The sequence below is a fragment of the Lepisma saccharinum genome, chromosome 23, assembly GCF_977018435.1.
Source record: "Lepisma saccharinum chromosome 23, izLepSacc3.1, whole genome shotgun sequence".
NCBI lineage: Eukaryota > Metazoa > Arthropoda > Insecta > Zygentoma > Lepismatidae > Lepisma > Lepisma saccharinum.
In genome coordinates, this window is record NC_139251.1 from 60,122,098 (window position 1) to 60,138,346 (window position 16,249).

Consider the following 16,249-nt stretch of genomic DNA (forward strand, 5'->3'; position numbering starts at 1 on the left):
AGAATCGGCACATCTGCACTACTTATTAAGTGAAGCATTTCGCTCTATTTCGAATGGTTATAAATCGTTAAGTAGTACATCTTTTCAGGATAAAGATGGTTCTAACGTACACAAAGAAACGGAGCATCAGTTTGCATACGATTACGATTTTAAATTAATCTGTAAATATCACGCAGCATGGAATAGAAACAAAATTGCCGGGTATGGTTTCATGAGCTGTGATCTATCGTTCACCTCGACCTCTCATTGCGAAAAGCCGACCTCCGTGGCGGATTGGTTAGCACAGCGCGCGACAACACCAGGGATCAGGGGTTTGAATCCCCGCGTGGGCATGGGTGCTCTTCGTTAGTGTTCCTGGAAGTTTGTATTTCCAGAGAAATATCTTATTAAAAACACCGAAAATAAGCAACGTAATTTTGAAATAACTACAACTCTTTGGTGTAAGGGGAAGAACCCGCATTCAAGCACTGAAATTCTTCGATTCCGATTCTAGAATTTCGAAATTTATGATCATGTAAACGTATAACGTGTTAGTAAACATTTCATTTTCACTAAAATTAATAAAAACAAGACATTGTTCAAATGTGCCCCACGTCTCTTCAAATGTGCCCAATGCATGTGGCTGATTTCAACATATTACCGATGTTTTGATTAGCGCATTTAACTTTCAAAATAACTTAGACTTTTGTGTGAGAAATATGTTTCCATGTACCAGAAGATTATTTTTGTATATTTTTCTATTCAAAAATAAATAACAATTTTGACTATGAAATAAAACAATAAGATCGGTGGAGTCTTCCCTAAATTAGTTTTTGACCCTAGCATTTTACTTGCCCCATTAATCTGATGATAAGAGGAGTGGTCGAATTGGAGGGAAACTCGTAGGAGATGCTATCCCTCCCTCAGATAAGAAAGTTTTCATAAAGCATCACCCCAGAATGATGAATTTAACTATAGTGACAGAAAAGTGTACTTAATTTAGAATTCAGAATGTGGAGGATAATTTACATAAGACCCTCCTACTATCAACAAACTCGACAAAGTATCCCCGCCAGTTAGGAATTTCCACTTGGAGCACTGGGCAAGAGAGAAATTACTGACGGTATCGAAAACAAATTGACGCTTTTGTGGCAACACCAATAAAATAGCTGCACAGGTTATAGGCGAACCTTAGATTAATAATGATGTTATATTGATTGCCTTTAAGGGTAAGCAGTGTTTAATTTTGTAGTTTAGTATATAGCCTATATTTGTTATTTAAATTCGGAAAGTATAGTCAATACTTATCCAGGGAATTATATATATATATATATAAAAGGCCTAAACTTACCCGTCGATCACCTTTGTCCAAAATTTTAATCCAAACGTATTTCCAAGTTTGTTGTTCATGTTGTTTATGAAACAACACTGTCATCTTTCTACATGGATTTATGTGGATAAAAGCAAATAAACAAATAAGGGGAGACTGATTTCATTGAGGAGATGTGAAATAAAGGATTTCTGTTACCAACGGGTGCTCACAGGGGGAGATAATGGTGCGGATCGCACCATCAAAAATTTCCTAAAGCATATGTAAACAAAAGTTTATATCTTGCTAGCACAATGCAATATGTGTGATGAGGCTCGTTGGGATATATTTCGTTAATAATACACTTACTTTAGCTGGTTCCATGTCACTTGTGCACAAAGAAGGGCAAACACTAAACACAATGTATGAATAAAGAATATATTTTCAGGTGCTACGTCATTGTAAGCCTACATTTATGCGGTTTGCAAATTGCAATACCTCAACTAGAGATCTATAATACACGCATATACATTGTGTACAAGTAATGTACTGCCACATAGAATATATTCTCGCACCCCCTTCCACCCCCCGTCACTTTTCCCTGGCACTGTCACTGGTCATAATCCTCAAAGTATTTAATAATAATAGCACGTTTACTACTATCCTATTACTGAAAGTCACTTTTTAAGCTTTGCTGAACACTTTAGGTATCAGGCGAATAAAGAGATACAATCTCTGTGTTGAGATCAGTGTGGCCTCCCCGATGGCGCAGTGGTAGCGTCGTCGCCTTGTAATCAAGGGGTCCCGGGTTCGATAGCCGGTGGAGGCACATAGTGGTTCGAATCCCACTTTAAACTGTAACCCCAGTCCCGATTAGCCTTAGTTTGCATAAAATGGACTTAAACACCAACTCAATCAATCAATTGAGATCAGTGTGTTATAATGTTTTAGGATGAGTTATTAATAGGGACATCAAGTTTTCGTTTTATTTTTCCCTAAATTTCGGGTTTTTACTACAATTCTGTGTTATTTTTCGCGGTTTAAAGCAAAAATATGTGTTATTTTTACATTCGTTTTTACAGTTTCTTCTATGCATAAGATTTTCACATTGCTTTAGTTATGGAAAATTAAGGCAAATATTAATAAATCGAAGGCTTACCTTTGTGAGAAATGACCAAATTTATTGCATTTCGAAAACTACTACTTCTCATCGGTCATTAAATATGAAATATTTATTGAAGGATATCACCCAAATCTTTGAACACAATCATATTTCAAATCTTTCACTCGCACAGAATAAAATTTTCAAGAATTGTTTTCATAAATTCACTTATCAGTTTACAATAACATTGATGATTTTCCACGCACATGGTGCGTTGTAAATGTTCACAGTATTCACTCACCACACTTTCTTTAAAAGAAAAAACTTCTAAATAGAAAGAGCAGTTTTCTCATTCACTCTAATGGAATGATTGCTTTAACAAAGGCTTCCACAGTTAGAAGTGCGATGTACTCCTTGTCTTCTTTCCTTCCTTAAGCTTCTCGAAGCCTTCGACGACAGAAAGTTGCCGGTTTGTTACAGTCGCTTTAATTTTGTTCTTTGGCCTCCCCCCAACGGCGCGGCATAGTGGTGATGTCGCCGCCTTGTAATCAAACGGTCTCGGAATCGATACCCGGTGGAGACACCACAGTGGTTCGGATTCAACAAACTGTAGGTCCAATCCCGATTATCCTTTATGTGTATAGTGTGGTCGTGAAGCAGCCTCTCACTTCCATTGCGCTTAATCAAGGAATACTTTCGCTCCCCATATTATTTTGCAATTCAGTGATTAGAAAATAATGTAGGTCTACCTGAAGCATAAAATCTTTCAGAACCAAACTAATGCATTCACTGCTGGCTTTCGGATGCTGCGAAGTACACCACAGAATCAAAAGGAAATGAAAGACACTGCACAAATCGTGCAGCTTCAGTGATTCTGACTGACTGAAATTTCCCTAACAATGCCAAAAAATCCCTCTCAGACCTCAAAATATCGTTTGGTGTACAAACATGCACCCACACCCCTATGCCCTTCTCCACACAACGGATGTTTCTCTCCCTGAAAATTTTCCCGTTCCTACAAAACTTCCCTTCCGAGAAGATCCCCGTGGCGAATTCCATTTCAGGACAAGGTCAAAACATTGTCTGTCATTTCTGCACCAAACTGCAATACATGAAGCATGACAAACTCTTTTGAATCGAACTTGCACTAGCTAGACTAGAAACGGACAAATCTCATAGTTCTTTTTGAACAGAAGAAGTGTTATGCCCAGTTTGTAGTGCATATTTCGCTGCGTTTTTCGCGTTAAAGTGAAAATTCGGTGATATTCTGAAAAATTGCATAATTGGAGTCATTTCGCGATTCCGAAACACCAAAAACTCCTCCTTAACTTACCCAAATACATTTTAAACACTTTACTTTGCTTTCCTCAACTTGTCGGTGTTATCCTTAAAACGAAAACTTCACTTCCCTGGTTATTAATAGTTTTGTTCTGAAATTAATACCACAACTACCGGACGGCAGTAACACACTTTGTCCAGACATGTATGAATCATTTTTTGTTTGTTTGAACTTATGCACAGAGAAGCTAATCGGGACAGGACGGTCGGTTTATAGTTGGACCCGAATAACTGTGCATTGTGCCTCAACCAGGTATCGAACCCGGAACCCCTTGACTATAAGGTCAAATGAAAAACCTGTCCAGATATGTTTCGTCAAAATTCAGCCGACTATGAATGCAATTTTGCTAAGGAATTCTCGTACATGCTCATACAATACTTATAATATTCAAAACTGACAAAAAATATAAACATTCTCATACACGGTATTTTAATAGGGATTCTTGAACATTGCCTAGCCGTTGAGTGAACAATGTAATTTTGGTAATTGTGTATTTTTTAAATTCTTTAATATATTTTATAGGAAGGAATTCAGTTTTTATTTTCTTGTCGTGGACACTTCAATAGAATCGTTAAAATCCAGAAGTGTTCGTGATTATACCTTGAATCTCTTTCAATATTATTTGATATTCGTTTTACCAGAGCATCTGCACCTTAATTTATATCCAAAGAGGTAAAAAGGAAGAAAAATGAATCAGCCTTATACGGGAATTGCACACTCATTCCTTAGATGACAGAGCTAGCTCGTTAGTACTGCTCCATTTCTTTCCACGGGGTGTAAGGTGTGTTGACCTTCTGCGAAGTCAACCAAAAGTCAACCTCTTCAAGATAGTACATCCCGGTAACTGCTTCTTGCAGGCTAACGGAGCTCTGGCGCCTAGATCAGGGGTCAGGATAATCTTCTGTGGGATCATATTGTCCTGTGTTTGGCCTTCTCTGTTCTGTTTAGAGATTCAGCTTTGAATGCATATGGAGATTTTATCCTCGGAGACCATATAGTATGGGTTGTTGTTAGTAGAGTGTATGACAGGATTTGCTTTAGTAATTGAGGTATAGTGGAACCACAAGGAAAGAAACCTGCGCAGACCCCATCGCGCTAGTGGGTGGGGGAAAAAGACAGGAGGAAGGAGCCTTCAGAGCGGCCAACGTCAGTGTTGCCAGACCTATTGATTTCTCGGTAGGATTCCATAATAAACTATTGCTATGGCACCTCCGACGGCCTGCTCAAAAACAAGTTTCCTGGTCACCTTACTTGAACATGGAGGGGAGAGTGGAACTCCACTCAGCCATGAAAAGTGCTGTTTGAACTGTGAAATTATGCCAAACGATGTGCTAGGACATTATTATTATTTTATTACTACATTACCCTGGGCGTCCGGAGGGGGGGGGGCGGGTAAGTACGACAACAAGGATGAATGAAAAACTGATGAAATGAATGAAGTGACACAAACACAGTGAAACGTCCTTGCCTTACTAAGTAGAAATACTGACTTCGTAGCGTGGGCAAATTATTTTATATATGTATGTGTGTGTGTGTGTGTGTCTATTATATATTAAATGCAGCAACATACAGGCAGCATAACTGACGAATAAAGCATGTGAGTGTTAATAACAAGAAAATTCCTACAGAACGAAGCGGCATAGTTCAATTACGAAGGAAATAATGCACCCCCTCCCCCGTAGTTGCTTGGAACTTTCATCGGCTTGAAAATACTTAATTTTCTATCCTTAATATACTATTCTATACTTAAATGCTTAATTTTCTACAAAATTATATAGCGGCATTTACGTCTAGAAGGAAGTGCAAGGATGGTCGCCACCCCCTCCCCTTCTGGAAAATGAATGTTGACATAAAAGTACCTATTATTTCACACGTATGAGTTGATTTCAGTCACTGTAATTAACATCCATTATTATAATAGGGATGTAGGAACGTGATAATTTCAAACTCAAGTGGTGTTTTCTGAGAGGGCAACATTATACGGGGTAATATGCCTCGTTTACCCACCTCATAAAAATACATTGTTTCCCCCCTCGCTGGAAAAAATCCGCAGACATCCTCTTGCCCCCCCCCCCCATTGCGCACGCCTATGCCGCCCCCGAGAAGGTCGATCATAGGATTTTGTAGCAGATCTTCTGGTTTCCCAAGGAAGAATCTCCCGATTTTTTCAAGTCTGACCTGGCAACGCTGCCCCGAGCACCGATAACGGCAGGGAAGATGCGCGAACGCTTTGGACGGAAGGTTTTTTTCCTTGTGGTCGAGCTATAAGAACTTTTTATTTTATTTTTCTGTTAATGCCCTATCCTCCAAGCACGTAGCCAGGGGGAGAACTAAGGGGGATGAAGCCCTTCCCCGAAATCCTACAAATATCGAATTTAAATAATGTATAGTGGTAATTAATTTTACTTCCTTAGCAGTATTAAACATTAGATCGAAAAACGTTTGTGTATATTAGAGGAACGGGTTATATTTTTATTATTATTAGGGGAGACCGGGGTAATTAGAACAGGAAACAGCCTGTAGAAGTTCCACTGTAAATTACTCAGAAAGTTACTGATGGATTTTTTAAAAATTTCTACCATTTCAAAGGACATCTTTTGTATATTTTTGAAAAAAATAATGACCATACCTGCATTGCAAATACTCGTCCAAAAAAAAATTGTCATGACACCATAAAATTGTTCCAATTACCCCATTTGGGGTTAATGGAACATAAGTTAAAAATTTCAACTGAATAGCTTTAGATTGCTGTTGGGGTAATACAAACATCATATATAAATGTCCCATTTACCCTGCAAATTTGAACACAATAGCTCTACTTCTTCTGGAGTTATCAATGCTTGTTTAAATAAAATCCCAAGTTAACGTCTTTTTTCATAAAGTTCAATTTCCCAGCTGTGAAGCAAACATGTGTGAATGAAAATCAGTGTTCTATGATTTATTTGAAAGGTTACAGGCCATTCTACAATGTAGTAAAGAAAAAAACTTCTAATAGTTACATGTACAATCTAGTATATCAATTAGAAAAAGTACAAAAAAGCATCTTTTTTGGAGGAAAACTTACTCCAATTTGTAACAAGTAGTGCTAATACTTCTAAAAACACTTAAGATAACTTACACTAACAGGTTTAACTGTCGTGAAAAACTAATATATACAGAAATTAAGCTTATCAGTCTCAAAAAACAATTATGTATGAAACCATAAAATATAGGCTACATGACAAAAGCTACACCAAAGAACACTTGACCCATATTAACATTTGTCAGTTTGGCACCAGTAGATCTACTGATTTGAATGTTTGATTTCTTTTTTGAAAGCTTCATACTTGCTCTTAATGATGTCATACAATGGAAGGGTAAATGGACCGATTCCATTTAACTCCAAAGGTCCGTAAAATATAAACTTCCTATCAATTTCCTCAACATCAGGTCTTCGTGGCCAATCGAACTTGCCAGTTTCTTTTTCCTCCAGAAACTTGATTGTTGCTTTAGACTGGCCATTAGAGATTTTAATAATTCTACCAACATACCACTTTCGCTCGTAATATACAGCGTAGTACTTTTCCAGTTTGAATAGGCCTACATCGCCATCCTCTGATTCTTCATCGGCCTCATTAGGCCTACCACTTTCCTCATTGTTTTCCTGTGTTGTGTTCCGTTTTGGAACAGTTGGTATACCAGAACAACCTGGCTGATTTTCAGCTGCTGGGCCTGGTTCACTTTCAGCCTGTGGCTCCACGTCATCTTCAATGTCGGTGCTGTTTTCATCATTGAGCGATAGGTCTATTTCACTTTCTGAAGAAGTAGAGCTGGATTGAAGGGACATTCTTTTCTTGTCTTTTTTGGTCTTTCCTGTGGGTATTTTTTTCTGAGTAGGGCGATTTCTTTTTTTGGCACTGGTAGGCCTAGTAGACATTTCTTTCAGTCGCTGCATAGCATCTTCAGTTGTTAGAATTTCGCCATACTGATCAGAAAGGTGTACTCTTGATAGATTACCACTAGACATTGTTCTTGGATTTTGTCCGCTTGGTCTGTGTTGTTTACTAAGAGATTCTCTGATGAATTGTTCAAAAGACAGATACTGGGATGGTGGTGTAGTACTTCTATTCAGAACATTTTCAACATCTGAAGGCGTTGGCATTGCTGTTGAAGTAATGGAAGAGGAAGGAGTGGTTGGTTGGCTGGCAGTGTGAATGTTTACTGGATCTTGAACTGCTCCTGGTGGGATGTCAGTGGAGGCAGTTGTATTTCGTGAATTCTGAGTCATCTGAACATCAGCAACAACTGTTGATCCAGGTTGTATGTCTTCTTGACTTTGATTACGAAATCGTGCTAGGGGGGTCAAATTCTTCACTTGGAAACATGGATTCATCCAGTGGAAACAGACCAGTAGTTTTAAATCCCGACACTAGGTATGATTTCTTGAAACTCCTAGACCACACTCTCCCTATGTACTGAGCAAAGACAGACTTCGGCAAACGAGCACCAGGATTGGTTCTGTTCCAGTCTAAAATCAGGTTGTTCCAAAAGTAGTTACGTTTCATGGTATTTCAAGATGATGTTCTTATTACCCCATGACTGTTCTAATTACCCCAAGCAAAATCAAGCAAATTACGCAATGTTCTAATAACCCCTTTGCAGAAATTTTTGGGGTAATAAGAACTTTGCTTATAAAAACCAGACAAATTGCCCATAGACAACCAAACTCACATGAAAAGATGTGTGACCTTATGTTTTATTATAGGGGTGAAGAAAATTTTGCAAGGGTTCTTTCATTCACATCCAGTATATGCAGAAGCAGAGAAACACCAAACATGCGTCACATCATTTTTTGCAGGTGTATAATAAAAGTCAAATAAAACTTACTTTTGTGTAGTTATTCCAATAACAAATTTTCTGCATGTAGGTTTAGTGTAGGTACATAGGTATGAAATGTTATTACACCAGTCTTTTCGTTTTAAATTATTCTACATTAACATGTTCCAATAACCCCATGTTCTAATTACCCCGGTCTCCCCTATCATCATTTAATGCAAATAATAAATGGTAAATGTATAATGTATAGTTTTCTTTGTGAGAATTCACACAATATAAAATTCATTGATAAAATTTGGCCCTAGCATTTAAAACTTTTTTTTAACGGAATGTGTAAATAGTTAATAACAAAACACGATAACTATGAATTTCAGTACACTAACTGTTCAAAATGTAAGAAAAATAATGGACAATACTTGTGTTGGATATTCACTCATACGGCGGATAGAGTAGCAAACTCTCTTCATTTATATAATAATAATAATAATAACAATAAAATTGGATTAATAACTTGTAACAGTTATTATTGTGATTATTATTAACATTATTAATTCTACTAATCAAGTTTTATCTATGGCCTGCCCCACTCTACAAATATTTCTGGTGACGCCTGTGCTGATAACTGATGAGCCACCAGAAATAAAATCCTGGCTACGGGACTGATATTCTCAGTTTTGTTTCTAGATAAGGAGCTTATCCCCGTATTGCGTGGCGGGCAAAAATAGCCTATGTGGTGATGGGCCTATAATATAAAAATCAATCAGTTAATCAAACATGTCCTGAGTTGTGTAGATACATTATCGTAATTAGCAAGTACTACTGTTTTACAAACCTACGTGCAGTTTCTTACTAGTTTTTTTTTCTTTTACAAGTTTTACTACTTGTTTGAGTGTCTGCAACGCAGAACTAAACTTGTGTGGGAACAAATTCCCGTCTTGTTACTATGTGGCACACCTCACATGCGACGTATCGATGTTACATGATGCAAACAATTTTGTCATCGCTAAGCGTCAGTTCCACATTTGGCCGCAAACGCCCGCATTTGGTTTCTCGACACTCAGTACTTGCCCAGATAGCACAGCCAGCTTGCTGCAAGCATGAAGCAAGCTTACCATGGAGCTATTAGCTGGATGCAAGGTTGCATTAAGCAATCTAGTTAACACAATTGGAAGTTGCAGCAAGCTTGCCAAGGCATGCTTGCATCAAGCTTTTCTTAACTAGCTTTAAGCTTACAGAATGCAATGCTCGAAGTAAGCGATAATATGTATCTTTAAGCTAAATATATATATCTGTATAAACATGGCTGTAATGTACATTGTATACAATTACATTCATAATAACAAAACTAGAAACAATTGGGGTAATTAATAACAAACACTTATGTTTGTAACGTCACAGTTTCTCTTTGCAACTTATAGAAACTTTTCGTGCTCCCCCAAAATAGGCAATAGTTAGGATGAAAAGTTCAATGAACTAATCAATAATTATTATATTTGATTATTAATTGATTATAATCAAACAATCTCTAACTACGCACTGGTAATGAACAGGCTGGAAAGTTCATACGAACTAACCGATCACTGATTATATAGTCTGGGATAAAAATATTTATCACCACATTTTATTTTCTGATCTTCGTTGCAACTTCAATATTCACACATCTTTCGAAGGATAATAAAACACATTTTTGCACTAATTATAATGAAAGCTATCCTTACCGATGTTACTAAAACTTATGTGTGTTTAACATTTGAGTCGCACTTCCATCTAGTGTATGCGCATGGAATATCGCAAGCTCGTCACAAGCTTATGTGCTATCTGGGTGGGTTTGTTGATTGCGTAGTGTACCATATAAGGAATGCGCTTACGACAGCAACGTTTCCAGTATCATGAGTTGTAAAAAGGAAGCAGGAGAGACAAAGGAAGGAGGGGCAGAAACGGAGGAAAGGTGATCGGAGGTGAGAAGTAGAAGCGGGAGTCGGTGTTTGGATTTCGGAACGAGAGGATAAGGGGGAAAGTTCAAGAGATGGAGGAGGAGACTGGGTGTGTGAGTGAACATAGGAGGATTATCGATCAACTACGTATTCAAATACGAGACAGGTAATTCCTTTCACTAATTATGTCCCTGCCGGTTCAGTCTTAAAGATCAAAAACCCCAATTTGTGTGTTGCCATTCATTTAGAGTTGTATAGATTACAACTTATTTAGGTACCTCTCCTGAGAAGGATTGAGGCTAAATCTAAGCGAGTAGCTATGAGCTAACGCCGCCCAGAATGCGATCCCACCACCGCTGAGGTGGTGTTATACGATTGATTGATTTGTTTGATTCTGTTTATTTTACTTCGATTTTATGCTACTTTTGGCTAATCCCGAAATTGAGGATGAATGAGTATAAAATAAAATTAATGAAAGGGCAATATATAGGGAACCCCACAGAAGAATATACTGGCTGTGAGTCCAAACGCCAGAGCCTCGCTAGTCTGCAAAATGGAATCCAGGGCGTACTACGTGGAAGTGAGGTTGAAATTTGCTTGCTGATAGAAAGGTTCCAGAAAGTCCCAGTTCCAGAATTGGTCACATTTACTTTCTGAATATACAGTACTTTATACATTAATGTGAACACGTACTCTTTCTGTAAGCATGCAACGTGTCCAAGAACCTTCTGTTGGGTTGCGTTAGGCGAGACGATACACGACATGCAGAGCAACAAATAACAAAGACTGTTGATATGATGATCACTAAAATCTTCTCCCAATATTTCCATTAAATATTAATGTTGTTACTCTTACATTGCAGACACTTTCCTTTGATGAGTAAAGATGGGTCAAAAACCAAAACATTTAGTTGGCAAGGTTCGGGAGGATAGAAACGTCGCAACGAAGAACATCTTCGACTGCGTTCGATTTGAATTCAAGGACGCCAGAACCGCGATTCTATCATTCCAAAGCATAGAGAACGAGGTAGTTCTCAGAGCGGTGCATTCGTTGGACAAGTTCGTCCAGAAGAATGATGCTAACTTATACGCTCTGTACAAGATGCAAATCCTGCAGCCGCTGCTCGCCATAATTTTCCACGAAGACCTCTACGTGAGGCGTTTCGCGGCCAAGCTTGTAGCGCAGTTGGTGCAGATTCCCGAAGTGAGGTCTGAGTTGATAGACGAACCGGATAGAATCAACATCTTTGTAGAGACTCTGCAGAAAGAAGAGGATGCGATTCTTCAAGAGTTCTTCTCCCTGATTTTGTCGTGGTTGACCTCAAGCCCAGCTGGTGTCGATGAGATTCTCAAGACACGGTTCTTAAGCGTTTTTATGCACTTGCTGAGAACTGCTACGGATCCTGACGTAATCAGAAACAGTATCCAAGCTTTATGCAATGTTATCGAAGATCCCTACGGGATAAGGGGATTCAGGGGAAGGAATTTTAGATTCGACATCCTTATGCCTATCGTGAAGAATAGTTTCGTTGAGAACCAAGAGGCAGTTCTGACCCTCATTGCCTTGCTGACAAAGTATCCCGATATGCAAATGAAGTTTAGGAACATAGGAGGGCTGCAGGAGTTGCTAGGGTGGTTGGACCCTGAGAATGTCCAGAAAGCTGCTCACTTACCAATGTTGAGGATTCTTCAAGGTTACCTACAAGACGCAGAGAATGCCGAGTACCTTTTTCACATTGGAGCACTCGCGCAGCTGGTTTGCTATGCCAACTCCTGCCAAGATGCTGCCTTAAGGGAGAATGTTATCGAAGCAATTGTGACATTCGCTCAGTTGGAGGTGGTACGTAACTCATTATATATTCAGAAGTTTGACCTTCAAATGATTTCCCTTCTCAAAAGTGACAGTCCACGGCTAGCCGAATTGGCATGTAAAGGTTTGGTTGCCATGTCGAAACATTCTTCAGCGCTCGAGAACATGTTTCAGCACAACGCAATAAGCGATTTGATATCCCTTATCAAAGACAGCAGCAGGGTTATCGATACTCGCCAAGCTGCTGCTTTAGCTTTGCTAGTCCTCTCGAAAACAGGCCACCAGTCTTTGCTGTCCGCTCTGGAGGAGAAGGCTTTGGACGACATCTTGCACACCCTGGCCGGCTTGATCTCCGAAGAGATGACCATCAGTTTGATCAGCTGCTTGCGCGTGTGGTCAAAGGACAGCGAGATACGAAACAAGATGATAAAGCACACGTTGGTGAAAGTCCTTCTTTCAAGCATTCAATCAGGAAGCTCGGAAGTGAAGACCGAGTCGTGTCTGGCACTATGTGGGTTCCTGTGCGAGTCACCCTTCCGTCAATTGTTTCTGGAAGCCCCCGGCGCCATGACGATCACCAAGTGCTTGAAGGCTGACAAGCTTCCCTTGAGACACGCTGCTACCATGGTGATCCAAATCGCAGGGATAGACAAGAACATAGCGTTAGCTCTTGCTAACAACGATGCCATCACCAGCATGCTGCAGAAGAGGATAGTGGAAAAGGTGTGCTCTTCTTGGAACACTGCCATCGATACCCTTCTCAACAGCAACCCGTCGGTGAAGTTCTCTCTTACGGGACGATTGGACCCAACCGACATCACCGGAAGTGGATTTTACGTGGCGCCTTTTATGAAGCGAAATCACGACTTCCACGTGCTGGAGAACATTCTAAGCTCCTGCGTGAGTCCTCTTCACCCAATATTTGTTGCTAATTTTGAACCGCCTGAGGAAGTGAAGGACAGCAGTGTAGAGCTACGTGCTAAGCAAGCACAGGCAGCAGCAAAACCCAAAGTACTTGATGCGAAAGGTGGAAAATCAAAGTCTAAAATTGGTCCTGTGGTAACGGATCCGGTGGACGACCTGAGCAACTACAGCAAACTCCAAGGTGACACGTACTTAATCGGCTACGTTGAAGAACTGAAACATATAGTCGCCGAGTATGCAGATGTCAAACAGCAGGCAGAGTCCATCGCCAAGTTTGTGAACAACAAAATGTCTGGTCCAGCTCCTGGGATCGACTGCACCTCAGAATCCTTACTGCAGCACCATCTGAACCAGATCAAAGTCGACATCTCATCCAATCTAGTCCCCATTGGTTTCATCAGGATAGGAGGGTACCAGCATCGGGCAATCCTCTTCAAGGTACTTGCGGACAGGCTTGGTTTCCCGTGCTCTCTCGTTCGTGGTGAAAACGGTCTCCTGTGGATTGAAATTACAATGGTGCCGCCTGATGGAGAGACAGTACCGAAACGACTGTTGCGACCTAATTGCATTGTTGATCTCATTCATGATGTCGGACATTTGATTCCATTAGACTCTTCGGAAGCTAATTATTACACTGATTCTTTTAAAAGAACATTTTAAAACACTGAAAAGCTCAAAGCGTTATATAACTTTAGGATGTTTGAGAAATGTATATGAATAAATAAAAAAATTGAAGATACCAAAACCAAAATTCAATTTATTTCACACGTAGGTGAGTGACTTGGGCATTTTAACGATGTTAATATACGTATTTTGCTTTGTAACTCCGAGAATAATGCATGGAAATGGACCAAATTATTCAGATACATACCTAAAATGGCATTGACATGGCAGTGCAAAAGCAGCCAACATGCCCCAAGGGGTGGGTAAGTTGACGAACTAAGTGGAACAAGATGAACAACAGCTCTGAGATGAATGAAGAATAGGAAGAGCTCCTTTATGCCTTGCTAAATTGTCTTCTACAGTGACTGGGAATAAAATGGGACATATGAATCACTTCACTCAATGGCGTTATGAGCGTTGCGTAAATTTTCGGCGGTAACCGAAGATTTCTTATCGAAGTTTGCTCATCCCACAGAGTTAGACAACACGCATAACGCCATGCAGGGAAGTGAGCATTTCAGGATATAGGTGTCCCATTTTTTATTGCCGGTAAGTGTACACAAAACATAAATATAGCCTTTGTACTTCTATAAGTTTTATTCGTGCAGCTATATGATTTTCAAGCTACTGCTAATCAAAAACGTTAAATCCACACTCCGCTCTGATGACGCGGTGACCATGCCGTCAACTTGTACTTAACCCCTAAGTGAGTAATTTGCACATTCCAAATATCTTCCTTAGTGGGTAATTAAAATATTACAAGTCCTCATTGCTCTCCAAAAGTACGTCTTCTATACTCCAAGAAGATAGATGAATTATTTAGCTGCTTAGAGCCATCGTGGAAAAACGCTAGGCTTCATGATTTAAGAAGCAAGGTAACCCGGGTTCGAATCCCAGCCTGGGCATTGGTGTTCCTTGCGAGTGTGTCCATTCATCAATTAAATCACTCATCCTCATCGTTGCGATTAGCGAAAGTGACGTAAAATAACCTTATTCAATCAATCGAGAAAATCCTCATTCGGCTCTTGAATTGGCACGCATCTATGCTTCAAATGCAACATAAACACATTGGAAGTGTCAAACTTAGCATAAGGTGGACATAAAACAAACTTTAACCTAACTGTACAGCAGAGCCGTAACTATGCTGGGGCAGCCGGGGCTGTGCCCCGAAAAGCCCAAAGACTGTAATTGATTTTCCTGACTTGTGTTTTTATCAGACTTGCCCGCGCAGGCAGATTATAGTAACGTGTGAGGCCCAAAGCTTGTAGTTTCGTGTAGTTGCACGTCTCCACTCCAGTCCCACTATGCTAATAAGCAAAGAATGCTATCGGGGTAAAATTATGGAGTTTTTAAAACAATTAAGTAAGGATTGCAACACTGGCCGCGGGATCTGTTTACGTACAAAACAGAACCCAGCAACTTCCACCTTAAAATTGCGTTAGTCATAATTGAAATTTGGTTCTTAATGCTGTAGGAGGTAACCGAAAGGAGCTCCGTTCTTTGTAACAGTTCTGAATGTATATTTTAGTAACAGTGCGATGCCAAGAGTTAAAATCTTGAACAAGAAATAAGCCGAACCCAACGCTCAAAATACTTAATGCAACATGATGGGCAGGAAGATAAGAATTTGTGTCTATTCTTAAAGAAAGGCTTTTTGATGTTTTGAATGCTTATTTCTTATATTAACAAGCATAATAAGCATTCAAACATCAAACATTATATAATATGGGATATACGTACATATATCAAGGGGTAACATGTACTTTGTAATATTGCATCTGGTTAAAACTATAACAGATGGAAACATCAAGTTGAACTGTAGCTAGTTTGGTATAGCATACAAATAATTGTGTTTCTCTTAATTTTATATACACAATTTAATTATACATATTCATACAATGCAATACAAATTTAGCACATTTATAACATTGCGTTTAGTGGTACAAATGACAAAAGACACATTCCTGGTATCTACACACTTCCATAATATTTCTAATCTATATCATTTTCATAAAAAAATACAGATTCAGATCAAGTAAATCTACCGACATAAATACGGTAACTTCAAACTTTCTTACAGCACCATAGTTCGACTAACATTTGAAAAGGTTCTTTAAGTCCTGTTTTGAACTTTTTAAATTTACAATTAGAACAAGTAGAAATTTACTGAAATTATAGGGTTCGATTCAAGTAAAATTTGTCTGGTATATAAATGTTATTCTATATACAGAACTATATTTTCAATTTATTATGTAATAATAGATACCTTCTCACATCTTGTAAGTATCAATTTAGTTTCTTTAATTCTTACAATTACAATATAATTTGGTTTTACGATTGTAAACAATCTGCATCAACAGAGAAAAAACCAACAA

At 39.0% G+C, this 16,249-nt stretch overlaps 1 protein-coding gene across 1 annotated transcript; it reads left to right on the top strand.

The window, feature by feature from the left end:
- Nucleotides 1–1,190: 1,190 nt before the first annotated feature.
- Nucleotides 1,191–13,941, top strand: LOC146005274 (armadillo repeat-containing protein 3-like). The gene is made up of 2 exons (XM_083144391.1): nt 1,191–1,208; nt 11,341–13,941. The coding sequence occupies exon 2, from the start codon at nt 11,364–11,366 to the stop codon at nt 13,869–13,871; it is 2,508 nt and encodes an 835-aa protein (XP_083000517.1). The 5' UTR covers nt 1,191–1,208; nt 11,341–11,363; the 3' UTR covers nt 13,872–13,941.
- The last annotated feature ends 2,308 nt before the right edge of the window (nt 13,942–16,249 follow it).